This window comes from Ambystoma mexicanum, chromosome 9, assembly GCF_040938575.1.
Source record: "Ambystoma mexicanum isolate Mex_15411 chromosome 9, UKY_AmexF1_1, whole genome shotgun sequence".
Lineage (NCBI taxonomy): Eukaryota > Metazoa > Chordata > Amphibia > Caudata > Ambystomatidae > Ambystoma > Ambystoma mexicanum.
This window is the reverse complement of record NC_090931.1, coordinates 17,465,321-17,486,926: the sequence shown is the minus strand read 5'-3', so window position 1 is coordinate 17,486,926 and position 21,606 is coordinate 17,465,321. Positions and strand designations below refer to the sequence as shown.

At 46.4% G+C, this 21,606-nt stretch overlaps 1 protein-coding gene across 1 annotated transcript in view; it reads right to left on the bottom strand.

Annotated features, from left to right (window-relative positions):
• The window catches only part of CRTAM (cytotoxic and regulatory T cell molecule), a 237,065-nt gene that overhangs the window by 77,789 nt on the left and 137,670 nt on the right, over nt 1–21,606 (bottom strand). Inside the window, exons 6-8 of the mRNA XM_069614085.1 lie at nt 14,027–14,095; nt 13,871–13,933; nt 13,736–13,783 (exon numbers count right to left, since the gene is read on the bottom strand). Of these exons, the coding sequence (XP_069470186.1) occupies nt 13,736–13,783; nt 13,871–13,933; nt 14,027–14,095 (180 nt within the window). The remainder of the gene's footprint in view (nt 1–13,735; nt 13,784–13,870; nt 13,934–14,026; nt 14,096–21,606) is intronic.

Sequence of the window (21,606 nt, the reverse complement as noted above, 5' to 3'; positions counted from 1 at the left end):
ACCTGAATGCTTTGCTGTGAATACTCCATGCTCTAGACCTACACCTGATTGTTTTGCCATGAATACTCCGTGCTCTAGAGCTACACCTGACTGGTTTGCAGTGAATACTCTGTGCTCTAGACCTACACCTGAATGCTTTGCCGTGAATACTCCATGCTCTAGACCTACACCTGATTGTTTTGCCATGAATACTCCGTGCTCTAGAGCTACACCTGACTGGTTTGCAGTGAATACTCTGTGCTCTAGACCTACACCTGAATGCTTTGCTGTGAATACTCAGTTCATTATCAGAAGCATCAGATGGGCTGAGGGGCAAAGCACTGCCCCTCTAATTACTGGACGCAGAGAAAGCTTTTGACCGGGTGAACTGGGAATTTTTCTGAGCCGGCGTCGCATCCCAGTCTACGGCGCTTTTGTATAGTGAAGAACGGGCGACTTCTGATTGGCGGTACCTTAGTGGGCTAGTTGGCAATGGAAAGGGGACATAACTGCTTCTTTTTGCATCATTTGGTTTGCTAGATTCGGCAGGAGGAAGCAGCTGTCGCGTTGTGCCATTGTATGTAGATAATGCTGTCCTCGTCCTCACAGCTCTCCTATTATATTTTGAGCAGCTTGCAGGATAGGAAGTTACTTCCTTAACAGCATGAAGTAGTCTTGACCCATGCAGAGCCTTCCTGCCTTTCCGTAGGAACCAGGCTTGGACTGTAGGGCAATGCTCGTACTAAAAAGGCAAAATACTAGTGTGGGACAGTTTCTATTGTCAAAATGGGCCACTTTTTTGGCCCATGTGGGCCAGTTGCAGATGTTACTTCACTATGCGACTAGTAGTTCTGATCAGTGTTACTGATTAAATATTCTTTAAAATGCAGTTTGCATCACAGTTTATCAAGAATCACCCCCTTGTGTACTACTCAAAGGGTCTGACACCAAAGGAATGAATTGCCATTAGAAACTGGGGGACACTTTTTCATTAGTGCCCGGGACAATTTTACGCCCCAGTCACACCCGGGTAGGAATCTGGAATTAATTCTTCAAACCCATAAAAAGTGTATACGGGGTAAATAGTTCTGGCTCAAATAAGGGCTTAATTGAGCAGCTTGGGCTGGCAAGCATGGTGGTGCCAGCAAGCGCTTAGTGGCGCCAGTAGGCGCATGGTGGCACCAACAGGTGTATGGTGGCGCCAGCTGGGACATATTGGCACCAGTAGGTGCATAGTGGCGCCAGCAGGCGCATACTGGCACCAGTAGGTGCTTGGTGGCACCAGTAGGTGCATAGTGGTACCAGTGGGTGCTTGGTGGTGCCAGTAGGCGCATAGTGGCACCAGCAGGCACATAGTATCGCCAGTAGATGCAAAATGACGCCAGGGGGTGCATGGTGGCACCAGTAGGCGCATAGTGGCGCCAGAAGGTGCATAGTGGCGCCAATAGGTGCATAATTGCACTAGCAGGTGTATAGTGGCACCAGAAGGCGCATGGTGGCACCAGTAGGCGCATGGTGGCACCAGCAGGCACATTGGTGGCACCAGTAGGTTCATAGAGGTGCCAGGAGGCGCATAGTAGCACCACCAGGCACATAGTGGCGCAAGTAGGCTGCATGGTGCCCAGATATCAGGAAAGTTTCTCAGCACAGACATTAAATGCCACAGCTTTTCTTTAAAAAAGTAACATTAAATCAGATATACATGTCGTTTTTGGTATCAAATACGATGTAAACCTTTACATAGTCCATATTTCCCGTCCTGAAAGGTGGAAAGGGAACTATTTTTGGAGTATTTCCAAAACTTAGTCAAGAAAACTGGCGTGGAAATAGTGGCTTGCGAATAATGTAATTCTGTATGAGGAGCAGGAAGGGGAACACATGTGCTCTGTATGTTATTCATTTCTTCCATGGGCAGCCACTTCATTGTGAATGACTACTGGACGGGCTAGCCAGGCGTTACCAGAATTGCTCAGCTGAATGTTGGCAGTGGCATTCTGATGTGGGCATTGTGAAGGCATCATGAAGCAAGGCACAGACAACAGATTCAAAGTTCAAATGAAAAAAGCATGTATTAACTTAAATGTCAGGATGGTTTAAAGCCTCACTTGCCCTATGCTAAGGTGGGTTTTCCCTATCTAAAGAAACGAAGGATAGTCTGAGTCGAGTTCAACTTAAAAGTCGGTCTGTGTCCAAAACCTATGCTTGCCCTCACAACTAAAGGAAAACAATGTGTAGGGATGTCAGCAACCAATGAAACAGTGTTCAAAGCAAGGTTCTAAGCTTCTTCAAGCTCCTGGTCTGCTCTTGGCTCCCTTCCCCAGGTTCAAGACAGTTCCACAAAATGGTCTCGGGGATACCGTCCCCAAGTTCAACACAGTTCCACAGAAGGGTCTTGGGGTTCCCTTCCCCAAGTACAACACAGTTCTTTAGGCTTCAAATTCACAGTCTCATCAACTTGTTTCGTTTGACTTTTCTTTCCATCACTTGAACAACGTAGGCCGACCAGCTTCAGCCTCTTGACTTCTCATGGTTTACTTCAAGGAAGGGTTCCTCGGTCTAGGCCCAGTTGTCGGACCACACGGTCCACCCATTACAGGTCACGCAACTGATAACCCTTGGCACTTTACAACACTTCATTCTTTCTCATAGGACTTCCTTGGCAACACAGGTTTCCTTTCTGCATCTGTGCTATAAGTCCACTTCTACTTCTGGTTCACTTTACTGGCTTCTTGCCTTTATCAACATCTTAAACTCTCACACACTTTCCTTCGTGGTATCTCTCTTTGTTACCACCTTGCTTTCACACTGTCCAATAGTGTTTTGCTTTTCGCTCTCTTTGCACTTTGCTTGCAAATGCTGTTTCTGTAAATTCCTCCTGTTCGCAAATGCACTTCACTTTCAATTTCATTATGACAATATTCTCACATTCTTTTCTTTAATTCACCATTCAAAAATTCAGTGCTTTTAAACTTGTTTGGTATTCAATCATTCATATTTGGTCATCCGAACCATTTAGCAGTATTCAAACTCATTACTTGCTTGGTAATTTGTTGGGTATTCAGTCATTCACATTTTGATCTCCAGACCCCTTTAACATACATTCTTGCTTTTTTGGCATTCACCGCTATCCACACCATGCCCCTGGAGTACCCTGAATGAACATTCCTTGTCACTCACTGGTGTGCTGCCGCTCCTCCAGGTGCTCTCGTCTCGCTTCTGGGTTCTCGTTCGCTCCTTTCTGACTCCCGAGTAGCTCTGGTGAGCAGCGCTTGCCCCCACCAGTTTTTCCTGCAGAGATCGGCGGCGTCTCTGTGTTCCCCACTCCGAATGGGGACCACAAGGCAACAGGCTTCGCACAGCTCCAGACCCTCTTGCGGCCCACAATGGCCTCAGCGTCTTCCTAGCTTCTCTGCTGTTGCCATCCTTTTCACCAGCCCACACTTTGCCTGCTTGACCTTGGATGGCTGTGCTCTCCGGCCCAACTGGCTCTCCTCTCTGCTGCTTCTCACTCTATTTACACACCTGCAACCATTTAACAGGTTGCAGGTGTGAACACTTAGTTTCACTTGCGTGACCATAGTTATTGGGACATGCCTGACCCTTACAGCAGTACTCAGGCCTCCTCCTTGTCTCATTGTTAGAGTGGTGAAATGACCTGTTAATGTTATCTACTCTTAGGCGCCTCTTCCTCGTCCCAATTCTATCATGGTCTAAATGAGGAAAAATGAGGGGAGATGGTTTACGACAACCTATGAAGGCAGGGGGGCAGTAAGGTTGGTTCTCAATAGAAAAGGGGTTGCCATGTCTTGCCTGTGGATATACTCCCCCCAATCCCCAGAATCGACAGCTAGGTGTTCCTCCTTCGCATCTCCAACCCCAGGGTGAGGATCTGATAGTGATGTCCTTTCGTTGGCCACCTGAGGTGTGGAAGTTGGGCAGAATGAAGTGAGAACGTCCTCAGGTTTCTCACAGCACCTGGATGCATTATTTGCCTAACTCACCAAAAATAACAGGGTTCTCGGAACCGCTAAAGAGGAAATACAGTACGATGTTGGGTTGGAAGGTGCATTTTGGTGGCCCACTTGGACTTCTGTTGATGGCCCCAGGGAAGGGATTCTATAAGACAATGGGTACCAATATTCCTTGGCTCCCCAATGGCCTGAACCTAAATAACAGCAGTAACAAAAGTCCCTGAGGTAACAATTGTAGAGGATTTCATGAAAATTATGATACATACCATCAATTTAGAGACTTCATTGTATTTAAGGAATTTGTGAGGGGATGAGTTTGCTAAACCCTGGAGCCCTGTATTTGTGCTTTGGCTGATGCTGGTCATTAAAAAATATTGGTTTGTTATTGCCACTTTTCTTTGTCTAAAAGCCTCCTCTGCATTCACTTCGTCAGACATTCACTTCTTCTGCATTCACTTCGTCAGACATTCACTTCTTCTGCATTCACTTTGTCAGACATTCACTTCTTCTACATTCACTTTGTCAGACATTCAATTCAGACATTCACTTCATCAGACATTCACTTCTTCAGACATTCACTTCTTCAGACATTCACTTCAGACATTCACTTCATCAGACATTCACTTCAGACATTCACTTCATCAGACATTCACTTCTTCAGACATTCACTTCAGACATTCACTTCATCAGACATCCACTTCTTCAGACATTCACTTCTTCAGACATTCACTTCAGACATTCACTTCATCAAACATTCACTTCGTCAGACATTCACTTCATCTAGATTCACTTCCTCTACATTCACTTCCTCGACATTCACTTCTTCAGCCATTCACTTCTACAGACATTCACTTCGTCAGACATTCACTTCTTCTACATTCACTTTGTCAGACATTCACTTCTTCAGACATTCACTTAATCTACATTCAATTCGTCTACAATCACTTTGTCAGACATTCACTTCTTCTACATTCACTTTGTCAGACATTCACTTCTTCAGACATTCCCTTAATCTACATTCACTTCGTCAGACATTCACTTCATCTACAATCACTTTGTCAGACATTCACTTCATCAGACATTCACTTCATCTACATTCACTTCATCTACAATCACTTTGTCAGACATTCACTTCATCAGACATTCACTTCATCTACATTCACTTCTTCTACATTCACTTCGTCAGACATTCACTTCATCTACATTCACTTCTTCTACATTCACTTCGTCAGACATTCACTTCATCTACAATCACTTTGTCAGACATTCACTTCATCTACATTCACTTCTTCTACATTCACTTCGTCAGACATTCACTTCTTCTACATTCACTTCATATACAATCACTTTGTCAGACATTCCCTTCATCAGACATTCACTTCATCTACATTCACTTCTTCTACATTCACTTCGTCAGTCATTCACTTCATCACAATCACTTTGTCAGACATTCACTTCATCTACATTCACTTCTTCTACATTCACTTCATCTACAATCACTTTGTCAGACATTCACTTCATCAGACATTCACTTCATCTACATTCAATTCATCTACAATCACTTTGTCAGACATTCACTTCATCAGACATTCACTTCATCTACATTCACTTAGTCAGACATTCACTTCATCTACATTCACTTCTTCTACATTCACTTCGTCAGACATTCACTTCATCTACAATCACTTTGTCAGACATTCACTTAATCTACATTCACTTCTTCTACATTCACTTCATCAGACATTCACTTCTTCTACATTCACTTCATCTACAATCACTTTGTCAGATATTCCCTTCATCAGACATTCACTTCATCTACATTGACTTCTTCTACATTCACTTCGTCAGACATTCACTTCATCACAATCACTTTGTCAGACATTCACTTCATCTATATTCACTTCTTCTACATTCACTTCATCTACAATCACTTTGTCAGACATTCACTTCATCGACATTCACTTCTTCTACATTCACTTCGTCAGACATTCACTTCATCTACATTCACTTCTTCTACATTCACTTCGTCAGACATTCACTTCATCAGACATTCACTTCATCTACATTCACTTCTTCTACATTCACTTCGTCAGACATTCACTTCATCTACAATCACTTTGTCAGACATTCACTTCATCTACATTCACTTCTTCTACATTCACTTCATCTACAATCACTTTGTCAGACATTCACTTCATCAGACATTCACTTCATCTACATTCACTTCTTCTACATTCACTTCATCTACAATCACTTTGTCAGACATTCACTTCATCAGACATTCACTTCATCTACATTCACTTCTTCTACATTCACTTCATCTACAATCACTTTGTCAGACATTCACTTCATCAGACATTCACTTCATCTACATTCACTTCTTCTACATTCACTTCATCTACATTCACTTCTTCTATATTCACTTCATCTACAATCACTTTGTCAGACATTCACTTCATCTACATTCACTTCTTCTACATTCACTTCATCTACAATCACTTTGTCAGACATTCACTTCATCAGACATTCACTTCATCTACATTCACTTCTTCTACATTCACTTCATCTACAATCACTTTGTCAGACATTCACTTCATCAGACATTCACTTCATCTACATTCACTTCTTCTACATTCACTTCATCTACAATCACTTTGTCAGACATTCACTTCATCAGACATTCACTTCATCTACATTCACTTCTTCTACATTCACTTCATCTACATTCACTTCTTCTATATTCACTTCATCTACAATCACTTTGTCAGACATTCACTTCATCAGACATTCACTTCATCTACATTCACTTCTTCTACATTCACTTCATCTACATTCACTTCTTCTACATTCACTTCATCTACAATCACTTTGTCAGACATTCACTTCATCAGACATTCACTTCATCTACATTCACTTCTTCTACATTCACTTCGTCAGACATTCACTTCGTCAGACATTCACTTCATCTACAATCACTTTGTCAGACATTCACTTCATCTACATTCACTTCTTCTACATTCACTTCATCTACAATCACTTTGTCAGACATTCACTTCATCAGACATTCACTTCATCTACATTCACTTCTTCTACATTCACTTCATCTACAATCACTTTGTCAGACATTCACTTCATCAGACATTCACTTCATCTACATTCACTTCTTCTACATTCACTTCATCTACAATCACTTTGTCAGACATTCACTTCATCAGACATTCACTTCATCTACATTCACTTCTTCTACATTCACTTCATCTACATTCACTTCTTCTATATTCACTTCATCTACAATCACTTTGTCAGACATTCACTTCATCAGACATTCACTTCATCTACATTCACTTCTTCTACATTCACTTCATCTACATTCACTTCTTCTACATTCACTTCATCTACAATCACTTTGTCAGACATTCACTTCATCAGACATTCACTTCATCTACATTCACTTCTTCTACATTCACTTCGTCAGACATTCACTTCTTCTACATTCACTTCATCTACAATCACTTTGTCAGACATTCACTTCATCAGACATTCACTTCATCTACATTCACTTCTTCTACATTCACTTCGTCAGACATTCACTTCATCACAATCACTTTGTCAGACATTCACTTCATCTACATTCACTTCTTCTACATTCACTTCATCTACAATCACTTTGTCAGACATGCACTTCATCTACATTCACTTCTTCTACATTCACTTCGTCAGGCATTCACTTCATTTACATTCACTTCTTCTACATTCACTTTGTCAGACATTCACTTCATCAGACATTCACTTCATCTACATTCACTTCTTCTACATTCACTTCATCTACATTCACTTCTTCTACATTCACTTCGTCAGACATTCACTTCATCTACATTCACTTCTTCTACATTCACTTTGTCAGACATTCACTTCATCAGACATTCACTTCATCTACATTCACTTCTTCTACATTCACTTTGTCAGACATTCACTTCATCAGACATTCACTTCATCTACATTCACGTCTTCTACATTCACTTTGTCAGACATTCACTTCATCAGACATTCACTTCATCTACATTCACTTCTTCTACATTCACTTCATCTACATTCACTTCTTCTACATTCACTTCATCTACAATCACTTTGTCAGACATTCACTTCATCAGACATTCACTTCATCTACATTCACTTCTTCTACATTCACTTCGTCAGACATTCACTTCATCACAATCACTTTGTCAGACATTCACTTCATCTACATTCACTTCTTCTACATTCACTTCATCTACAATCACTTTGTCAGACATTCACTTCATCTACATTCACTTCTTCTACATTCACTTCGTCAGGCATTCACTTCATCAGACATTCACTTCATCTACATTCACTTCTTCTACATTCACTTCATCTACAATCACTTTGTCAGACATTCACTTCATCAGACATTCACTTCATCTACATTCACTTCTTCTACATTCACTTCATCTACATTCACTTCTTCTACATTCACTATGTCAGACATTCACTTCTTCTACATTCACTTCATCTACAATCACTTTGTCAGACATTCACTTCATCAGACATTCACTTCATCTACATTCACTTCTTCTACATTCACTTCGTCAGACATTCACTTCATCACAATCACTTTGTCAGACATTCACTTCATCTACATTCACTTCTTCTACATTCACTTCATCTACAATCACTTTGTCAGACATTCACTTCATCTACATTCACTTCTTCTACATTCACTTCGTCAGACATTCACTTCATCTACATTCACTTCTTCTACATTCACTTCGTCAGACATTCACTTCATCAGACATTCACTTCATCTACATTCACTACGTCAGACATTCACTTCAGACATTCACTTCTCCTACATTCACTTCGTCAGACATTCACTTCTTACCTTACATCATCTGCATCCTCACATTGTGGAGGTGGCAAGATGAACTGTAAGTTAGGGGTGGGGTCAAGGGGGGTTGGGGAAAGAATATGGGTTAGAAAAGAAGGGGGGCTAGAGAAGGTCTCCCCGTGTAATGACAAAGTGAATGTTAGAAGAAGTGTAAGACATGAGAAGTAAAGGTATGAAGAAGTACATGTGACAAGTGTATTTATGGCAACGTGAATACAGCCCTTTTCTTTTGTGCTGGGGATGCAGTGTGTAATGTGCTCCCTTCCTGGGCATCAGAAGCAAAGGGCAAACTAAGATGCTGCCTTCACCTATCAGGGCTTCAAAAGGGCCAAGGGCCATAAATCCTGCCCCCAAAACATGCGATAAGACATCACCATGCGTCTTCCGCCATCCTTACTCTTGCTGGACCCTGACCACATACACAACCACTCTGTGATACAAAGACCTAGAGCGCATGTCCTCAGCACCTCATTCATATATCACTCAGCACCACCCCACCGTCACTCTCATGCACACCCTCATGCTCATCAACACGCCACAGACATTGCAGACATAATCACAGCAAACATCCTTGATGCAGTCTTCATCGGAGCGGCGTGGGTCACTCTCGTCACATGTTGGTTAGAAAAGAGCTGGTAGAAAAAACGTTAGTCAGGGCACTCATAGTGTTCCACATAACAACCTGGTGACACTTCTTGCAGGGGCCTCCTGCACTGGACTGCATCGAACACCTCACCTGCCACTGCCTCTATCACCAGCCGAAAATTGCACCTTCTACTTCATCAATCTCCCCCACAACGAATGGGTCTTTCTTAAAGGAGACCACCGATCTCTGCAGATGTGCTCCAGTCACCTACTTGCTGAAAGTTCTCTTGGGTGATTTCAAATGATCCAGTGCCCAGGCTACCAAACGAGCCACGGGCATACTTTTAAATCTTGTTGACTCCATGGCAGAAGTCTTCAAACTGTGGGGCGCGCCCCCCCATGGGGGTGCAGCTGCATCCCAGGGGGGTGCGAGAGCCCAGCATGAAATATTTTAGATTGAAGGACATGGGCAGGAGCGGCTCACATGGTCGGACTGGACCATAAAACTGTTTTAGGCACCAGTGAAAATGCCAGCAGTTGCAAATGGATATTCATTCCAGTAGTCACAGACTGTTTGAATAGTACCCAAGGGGGTGTTTTTGTTAAAATGTAACCAAATTGTGATATTTAAAGTATATTTATTCAGCAACAATGGTCAAAACTACTAGCTGCATAGTGAAGTAACTCATCAAACTGGCCCACATGGGCCAAAAAAGTGGCCCATTTTGACCCAAAAAAACTGGCCAACACTACCATTTTGCATTTTGCTACAGGCATCGCCCTATTGCCCTGTAGGCCAGTCCGAGCCTGGCGGCCCATCCATAATGGGCAAGGGGGTGTCCACCCAGTGGCCCCTCACCCATTATGGAGGAGCTGAGCACTGAGCACTCCCTCAGCTGCTTTTTCCAGCTGAGGGAGTGCTCCTGGGCTGGCTGACCTGTCAAAGGGAAACGCAGTTCCCCAGCCACACATGCTCACTGAGCCATGGAACGTTGGGAGCGTTTTGCTTCGCCAGTCTCACATAGCTCATTGGAAATGCTGGCTGAGGCATTGCATGTCTGTATGTGCAAGGGGGAACTCCTGCGCCTCCTCGTTCATACAGACAGAGCAAGCTGGAGCGGGGCCTTTCAGCACACACGCGCAGGTCCCTGCCAAAGCTATGTTTATGTTCATTTATTTTTTATTTAAATATGCGTATGGATGCATGTATGTTTGTGTTATGAGTGAGTGTATGGTGATGGGTGCTTGTATGAATGCTAGAGTGATTGCTGTTTGAACGTGTGTGTGTGTGTTTGTTTTGGTCCGTTGAGTTGATTTTGATGAGTGGGAGGTAGGGAGTGAAGGAGGGTTGTACAACAAAGGCATTTTAAAAATTGCTTTTTTGCACAATCCCTCTACCCACCTGCCAAAATCAGCTCTCCTTCTGAGATGCTGTGGAGCCCAGGGAACAGGGATGGTATTTATTTTACTGGACATCTATCATGTATGTCAATTGAAAAATGCCATGCTGTCCCCCTTGGCCCTCCAGCGCCAAGTGCAAACTGCTTCGCTTTTTATCAATTTTTTTTAAAGTATGTTAAAAAAAAACGCCATTTTAACCCATTATTTAAAAACAAATCACCGGTGGAAAACCCCCCACAAACCACCATTCATTGGTCCGGGATCCCTCGCTGCACTCGGTCGCTATGGCATTTATGTGGGAAATATTTATGCCCCTCCACTTAAAAAATTCAGCAGCTCCCACTGGCCCTTGGACTGTGTTGGGAACGGGGAGGGGGGAGCCCAGGGACTGTGGTGGGAGCAGGATAGGCGGGAGTACTGGGATAGTGGTGAGAGCAGGGTGGGGCAAGCCCAGGGTCTGGATTGGGGTGGGGAGAGCGTAGGGGCTGGGTAGGAGTGGGATGAGGGAGCCCAGCTACTGTGATGGGAGAAGGTCGGGGACCCCAGGGACTATACTGGGAGTAGGGTGCGGTGACGGCGCACTATTGTTCATAGGCAGTTGTACATACTGTGCATTTGGCTTTTTTGGGGGGCCCGGCCTACCCAAATTTTGCTATGGGGCACCAGGCCATAAAGGTTTGAAGACCACTGCTCTATGGACATAATACTTTATGTCAGAGACCCTACTCCCAATACGGGAAACCCACTCGACCTGGTCTTCTCTGTATCCCCTGCCTTCGCATGTCAACACCCAATCCCACAGGATTTGGCGGGCCGGCCCTGCCATAATCCATTAAAATCCTGCATACCGTCCCCAACCACTGGGGAGAGCTCAAATCCAAGAGACTCCGAGGCAACTGCTCCAATAACCTCCCCATAGGAGCTCTTTAAGAAACTCCCCAGACAAAGACACTGTCCACTGTGTCCCCCATCCTTCTCAGACAACGCTGAAACACTACCGACCGCTTTCAACCAGGTCATTAAAAAGGTGTCCAGCGTGTATCAGCGTGGGCACATGGCCCTAGGGACAGGCCGGCTGGTCCTTTGTATACAGGAGAGTACATGGAGCGTATATGACATCTGGAAATGAGAAAAGCGCTGGAAGAAGTCACGTGACTCTGAGATCAAGCTGTCCACTATTCACAGACATAGCATCAGCTGCTAACAAGAGTAGGTGCTTCTTTGGCGCAGTCACACTCTACTGCGAGGCCCTACCCGAACCAGAAAGGCTCACGGTGTAGGGAGATGGAATGCCTTCTACAATTTCCTCACCCACCAAATGGACGAAATCAGAGACATCTTGTAGACACTAGAGCAGATTCCACCGCCGTGCCCAGCATCCTGGAAGGCTAAATGCCAACCTGGTCCAACGGGAGGCCATTACTCCTCATCTACACCTGTCCACCATTCTCACCTCACTTAAACCTCATGCCCACCTCCCTCCCAAAGGACCTTCCTAGGGGAGTGCTTACCCTCCTTCCCCTGGTTATCAACACCTCCCCAGCACGAGGGATGTTCCGCAGTGTCATGAAACTAGACTAATCAGCCCACTTCTAAAAAAAAAAGCAAAAAGAAACACTTGACCCCAATGATCACTCTTACTACAGGCCCAGGAGAAGACTGCCCTCCATAGGGAAAGTCCTTGAGAAAGCCGTTATCTTCCATTTCCGCGATCGCCCAACTTATAGACCTCTCCTCAACTACCAATGCGACTTCAGACCCAATGCATCCTGGGGAGTTCAGCCATCCGGTTAACTGCTAAGACCCTTAAGATTATGAAGAGAAGATACCACTGTCCTGGTCTCCCGGGACCACTCCACCACACCTGACAACGTCGGAAACTGACCTGTCTGCCTCCCACTCGGGGTTTGCCACACTGCTCAGAAGGGGCTCTCTTCTCATCTTTCATTTAGGCACCAGGCAGCCTCAGAGCCGGATGGCGCCTAATCTCAAAGAGAGTCCCCGAGGGCTCCATCTTCCAACCACTCACCCTCAGTCTGTATGTGGAGCCCCCAAGGTTCATCCTGTCCAGTACAGACAGTATGCAGCTGACAAACACCTGTATCTCAAAGTCAACCCTGCACAGGAGGTCCCCCCCCAAGGGAACTGGGTGGTGTCAGCTGCTTCTCTGCTACTTTAAATTAACTCTTTCTCGCTTGAGCTGACTCCACAGACACTGTCCACGCAATGATCATTCTACGCTGGGACGGGGGAAGTCACTCCCCACAGGAGCGACAGCAACTCGCCAGGCACCAATCAAAGCACCTGGACCTGCTACCGCCCCACTAATCAGCAGAGCAAAATAAGGTGAGTACATCACCCTAGCCATGATGAACGCCACTGGCTCTCTCTCCCAAACAGGATCACCCTCAAGACTCCTATGTGACCTGCAAAGCCCTGACAACCAAGACCCTGCCCCGCATCACTGCCTAACCCCTGAGGTCAGCCGATCACGCCTCGCCAGCATCCTCAGACTGCAAACAAAATAAAGCTACAAGGAAGCATCCAGGAGTTAGGCCTTCTCTGAACAAGATCCGGCTGCATCCAGAACAGCGCCCCCTGTCTGCCAATTCAGGAAGGAAATGAAGCTGCGTTCTTTAAGGAGTACCCTTGCAACATCCATTGGGAAACCCCAATATCTTGCCTGTGTTCCCGGATGCCCCCCTACCATGGGCCCTACCCATTCCTCGCCTCTTCTTCAACCCCAGTCCTTGGTGCGTTGGGGTGTGCCCCAAAGTAGGGCCCCTGTCCCCATCCAACAGCGCGTGCAGTGCTCTGCTTCATGGCTGGCTGTGCGCCACTCACCCTGACATGTTGCCGTTTCATTGATGTGTGTTCATGGATGGCCACTCACCCCTTAGCTTTGCATTTACAAATGGCGACAACGTTTCTTGTCCAGATCCTGTGATGGTAAAAGAATAGCAAACGTTAATACATAGTTCCAAATACTTCTTCTACATGCTTGCTTTTACGCTTGGCTTTCACGTACCCATCTCGTTGGGGAAAGCTGTCGCAGCACCTGCCGTCAAATCGCCGCCATCTTGTCCAGATCCTGTGATGGTAAGAAAACAGAAACAGTGAATACATCACTTCATGGTAATTTGAATATCTTTGCTGGCTCCACACATGGTTGGCTTATACTAACCCAGCTCCTTCTGAAGAGGTGAAGTGGCGCCTGTGCTCAAAGCTACGCCCTCTTGCTGTGTGCTCGTTACTGCAGAGGGAGAAAGACACAATGGAAGCTGTGAGTGGAGACAGCAGCACGTGCTTGTGTTGCTTCATTTATAGAGCAACACAAGCTCTCCACACACACACATACATTCAGACACCGCCACACCCCCACACCCACATTCAGATAATCACAGATACCACCACATTCCCCATACACACATACATTCACTCACACGGACAACGCCACACTCCCCATACACATAAATTCAGACACCCAGACAGACACAGCCACATCCCCCACACACACATATATTCAGACACTCACACAGACACCACACTCCCCACACACACATACGTTCAAACACTCACAGAGACACTTCCCACACACACACACATACATTCAGACACTCAGACAGACGCTGCCACACTCCCCCCACACACACACATACATTCAAACACTCACACAGACATCACACTACCCAGACATACATTCAGACACTCACACTGACACCACCACACTACCCAGACACACACATTCAGACACTCACACAGACAGCACCATGCTCACCACACACACAGATACATTGAGACACTCACACAGACACTTACACCCTCCCCACAAACACATACATTCAGATACTCACACAGACACCACCACATTCCCCACACACACATATATTCAGACACTCACACAGCCACCACACTCCCCACACACACATACAACCACTCACAGAGACACTTCCCCCACACACAGATGTACAGTCAGACTCTCACACAGACACCACCACACTACCCACATACATACATACCGTCAGACACTCACACAGACACAACCATGCTCCCCACACACATACATTTAGACACTCACACAGACACCACCACACTGCACACAAACACATACATACAGACTCTCACACAGACATCACCACACTATCCACAGACATACATTCAGCCACTCACACAGACACCACCACACTCCCCACACACACACACATACATTCAGACATTCACACAAACACTGCCATACTCCCCCCACACACATACATTAAGAAACTCACACAGACGCCAAAACACTCCACACGCACCCACACATTCAGACACCCACACAGACACCACCACATTCCCCATACACACATACATTCAGAGACTGACAGACACCACCACACTCCCCACACATATACATTCAGACACTCACATAGACACTACCCACAAGACCCACAAACATAAAGACACTCACACAGACACCACCACACTACCCACACACATACATTTAGCCACTCACACAGACACCACCATACTTCGCACACACACACACACACACACACACGAACACACAAACGCACACACACACATACAGACACTCACACAGACACCACCACACACCCCACATACACATACAGACACGCACAGACACCACCACACTCGTCACACACCTACATTCACTCAGACAGACACTGCCACACTTCCCATACACACATACATTCAGACACTCACACACACCTCACCACACTACCCACACACACATACATTCAGACACTCACACAGACACCACCACACGACCCATACATATACATTCAAACACTCACACAGACACCACCACACTACCCACACACATACATTCAGACACTCACACAGACACCACCATGCTCTCCACAAACACACACACACACACACACACACACACACACACACACACACACATTCAGACACTCACACGGACATTGCCACCCTCCCCACACACACATACATTCAGATACTCACACAGACACCACCACATTCCCCACACACACATTCAGACACTGACACAGATACCACCACACTACCCACACACATACATTCAAACACTCACAGAGACACTCCCCCCACACACATATACAATCAGACCCTCACACAGACACTGCACTCCCCCCACACACACATACATTCAGACACCAGACACTCACACAGACACCACACTACCCACAGACATACATTCAGACACTGACACAGACACCACCACACTACTCACACACATTCAGACACTCACACAGACACCACCACACCCCCCACACACATACATTCAGACACTCTCACAGACACCACCACACTCCCCATACACATACATTCAGACACTCACATACACCACCACACTGCACACACACATACATTCACACACACACACACATACATTCAGACACTCACACAGACACCACCACACACATACATTCAGACACTCACATAAACCACCACACTGCGCACACACACATACATTCACACACACACACACACACACACACACACACACACACACACACACACACACACACACACACACACACACATTCAGACACTCACATAGACACCACCACACTCCCACACACATACAGACACTCACAGACACCACCACACTCCTCACACATCTACATTCACTCAGACAGACACTGCCACACTTCCCATACACACATACATTCAGACACTCACACACACCTCACCACACTGCCCACACACAAATACATTCAGACACTAACACAAACACCACCACACGACCCACAAACATACATTCAGACACTCACACAGACAGCACCATGCTCTCCTCACACACACACACACATTCAGACACCCACACAGACACTGCCACCCTCCCCACACACACATACATTCAGATACTCACACAGACACCACCACATTCCGCGCACACACATTCAAACACTGATACAGACACCACCACACTGCCCACACACACACATTCAAACACTCACAGAGACACTCCCCACACACACACACACATTCAGATGCTCACACAGACACTGCACTCTGCACACACACATACATTCAGACACTCACACAGACACCACACTACCCACAGACATACATTCAGACACTCACACAAACACCACTGCACTACCCACACACACATTCAGACGCTCACACAGACACCACCACACTCCCCACACACACATACATTCAGACACTCACATACACCACCACACTCTGCACACACACATACATTCAGACACTCAAGCAGACACTGCCACACTCCCCACACACACATACATTCAGACACTCACACAGACACCACACTACCCACAGACATACATTCAGACACTCACACAAACACCACCGCACTACCCACACACACATTCAGACGCTCACACAGACACCACCACACTCCCCACACACACATACATTCAGACACTCACATACACCACCACACTCTGCACACACACATACATTCAGACACTCACGCAGACACTGCCACACTCCCCACACACACATACATTCAGACACTCACAGACACCACCACACTCGTCACACACCTACATTCATACACTCAAACACCACCACCCACACTCCCCAAACACACATATACATTCACTCACACAGACACTGTCACACTTCCCACGCACACATACCTTCAGACACTCACACAGACACTGCAACACTTCTCACATACACAAACATACATTCAGACACTAACACATACCTCAACTCACTGGCCACACACACATACATTCAGACTCTCACGCAGACAACACCACACTATCCACACACATATATTCAGCCACTCACACAGAGACCACCACACTCCCCCCCACACACACATACATTCAGACACTCAGACAGACACTGCCCACACACACCTACATTCATACACTCACACAAACACCACCACCCACACTCCCCACACACACATATACATTCACTCACACAGACACTGTCACACTTCCCACGCACACCTTCAGACACACACAGACACCGCAACACTTCTCACATACATACATTCAGACACTCACACAAACACCACCACACTACCCACACACACATTCAGACACTCACACAGACACCACCACACTCCCCACACACACATACATTCAGACATTCACATACACCACCACACTCTGCACGCACATACATTCAGACACTCACGCAAACACCAGCACCCACACTCCCCACACACACATATACATTCACTCACACAGACACTGTCACACTTCCCACGCACACATACCTTCAGACACTCACACAGACACCGCAACACCTCTCACATACACATACATACATTCAGACACTAACACATACCTCAACTCACTGCCCACACACACATACATTCAGACTCTCATGCAGACACCACCACACTCCCCCCCACACACATACATTCAGACACTCACACAGACACTGCCCACACACACATACATTCAGACACTCACACAGACACCACCACACTCCCCACACACATACATTCAGACACTCACACATACACCGCCACACTACCCACACACATACATTCAGACACTCACACAGACACCACCATGCTCTCCACAAACACACACACACACACACAGACACACACACACACACACACACACACATTCAGACACTCACACGGACATTGCCACCCTCCCCACACACACATACATTCAGATACTCACACAGACACCACCACATTCCCCGCACACACATTCAGACACTGACACAGATACCACCACACTACCCACACACATACATTCAAACACTCACACAGACACCACCACACTACCCACACACATACATTCAGACACTCACACAGACACCACCATGCTCTCCACAAACACACACACACACACACACACACACACACACACACACATTCAGACACTCACACGGACATTGCCACCCTCCCCACACACACATACATTCAGATACTCACACAGACACCACCACATTCCCCGCACACACATTCAGACACTGACACAGATACCACCACACTACCCACACACATACATTCAAACACTCACAGAGACACTCCCCACACACACATATACAATCAGACCCTCACACAGACACTGCACTCCCCACACACACATACATTCAGACACCAGACACTCACACAGACACCACACTACCCACAGACATACATTCAGACACTGACACAGACACCACCACACTACTCACACACACACATTCAGACACTCACACAGACACCACCACACCCCCATACACATACATTCAGACACTCAAATACACCACCACACTGCACACACACATACATTCACACACACACATACATTCAGACACTCACACAGACACCACCACACTCCCCACACACATACATTCAGACACTCACATAAACCACCACACTGCACACACACATACATTCACACACACACACACACACACACACACACACACACACACACACACACACACACACACACACACACACACACACACATACAGACACTCACATAGACACCACCACACTCCCACACACATACAGACACTCACAGACACCACCACACTCCTCACACATCTACATTCACTCAGACAGACACTGCCACACTTCCCATACACACACACATTCAGACACTCACACACACCTCATCACACTGCCCACACACAAATACATTCAGACACTAACACAAACACCACCACACGACCCACACACATACATTCAGACACTCACACAGACAGCACCATGCTCTCCACACACACACACACACACACACATTCAGACACCCACACAGACACTGCCACCCTCCCCACACACACATACATTCAGATACTCACACAGACACCACCACATTCCGCGCACACACATTCAAACACTGACACAGACACCACCACACTGCCCACACACACACATTCAAACACTCACAGAGACACTCCCCACACACACACACATATTCAGATGCTCACACAGACATTGCACTCTGCACACACACATACATTCAGACACTCACACAGACACCACACTACCCACAGACATACATTCAGACACTCACACAAACACCACCGCACTACCCACACACACATTCAGACACTCACACAGACACCACCACACTCCCCACACACACATACATTCAGACACTCACATACACCACCACACTCTGCACACACACATACATTCAGACACTCAGGCAGACACTGCCACACTCCCCACACACACATACATTCAGACACTCACAGACACCACCACACTCGTCACACACCTACATTCATACACTCAAACACCACCCCCCACACTCCCCAAACACACATATACATTCACTCACACAGACACTGTCACACTTCCCACGCACACATACCTTCAGACACTCACACAGACACTGCAACACTTCTCAGATACACATACATACATTCAGACACTAACACATACCTCAACTCACTGGCCACACACACATACATTCAGACTCTCACGCAGACACCACCACAATATCTACACACATATATTCAGCCACTCACACAGAGACCACCACACTCCCCCCACACACACATACATTCAGACACTCAGACAGACACTGCCCACACACACCTACATTCATACACTCACACAAACACCACCACCCACACTCCCCACACACACATATACATTCACTCACACAGACACTGTCACACTTCCCACGCACACATACCTTCAGACACTCACACAGACACCGCAACACTTCTCACATACATACATTCAGACACTCACACAAACACCACCACACTACCCACACACACATTCAGACACTCACACAGACACCACCACACTCCCCACACACATACATTCAGACACTCACACATACACCGCCACACTCCCCACAAACACATAGAAGGGAGGGTTCAAAGGTATTCATGAATTATACATGCATGGTTCTTTTCTCCCATGTGGAAGGTTTGGGGGTATTCTCAGCGGATTGACTCAAGACCTCGGGTTTGAAGGGGTACTACCCTGGCAATTCATTTTGAAGATTTTGTGTGCAGCTGTGGCATGGATACGCTACCCTTTGCAGGAGGTTGGTAACGAGGTTTATGTCTATTTTATCAGCTGGGATGGTGGGACCATAGGGGTAACGTTTAGATGGTACCGGTTCCCGGGTCAGGTAAGGGCACGATAAACCTGTTTATGAGCTTGGATGGCGGGATCCTAGGGGTAATGTTGAGATGGCACGGGCTGGCCGGATCAAGCAAGAGCACGATGAACCTGTGGTGCACACACAGAGATTGCAGTGAGACAGCTGGCATCAGATGTGGGCATGCAGCTTCTGCACAAGCGCTCCTTTTCCATTCCTGTGCTTCCAAACGCAAGATAAAGCTCTTTCTTTAATCCTGCTCCAACTGTCCTAGTGACATTTGAGGTAGACAGCGGACACTTACCCACCGCAAGGCACTACACTAGATTCTGAGAGGGAAAGCGGAAATGGAGCAGTGTGAGAGCGGTATTTTCATGCCCCATCCTGGACCAGAGGACCCCTCATCTGTGAATTTGTATTTGAGGATCCAGCAGCCAGGGGTACTGTGGGGGGGGCAGGGGTATGCTGCGCTGAAGCCCAGTCTCCTTCCTGGGCCAGCTGAGCTCCTGCAAGTTGAGATGATTGGCAGGCTGCATTAGAGATCCCTTAGGGGGTGTTAAGTTTAGGCGGCTCATCTCCCTAGTCCTAGAGAGGGTGGCTCCCCCGGGGGAGAGGTGGTGATCTCCCTGTCCGCTTAATGAGGAAGCATCCTATGGCAAGAGTTTGCAGTGCCCCCTGGCGCCACTGTCTGTAAGAGGGAGATGTTCTTCCCGCAGGCAGCTGGTAGGGTGCTCAGGCATAGGGACACATGAGCACATGCAGG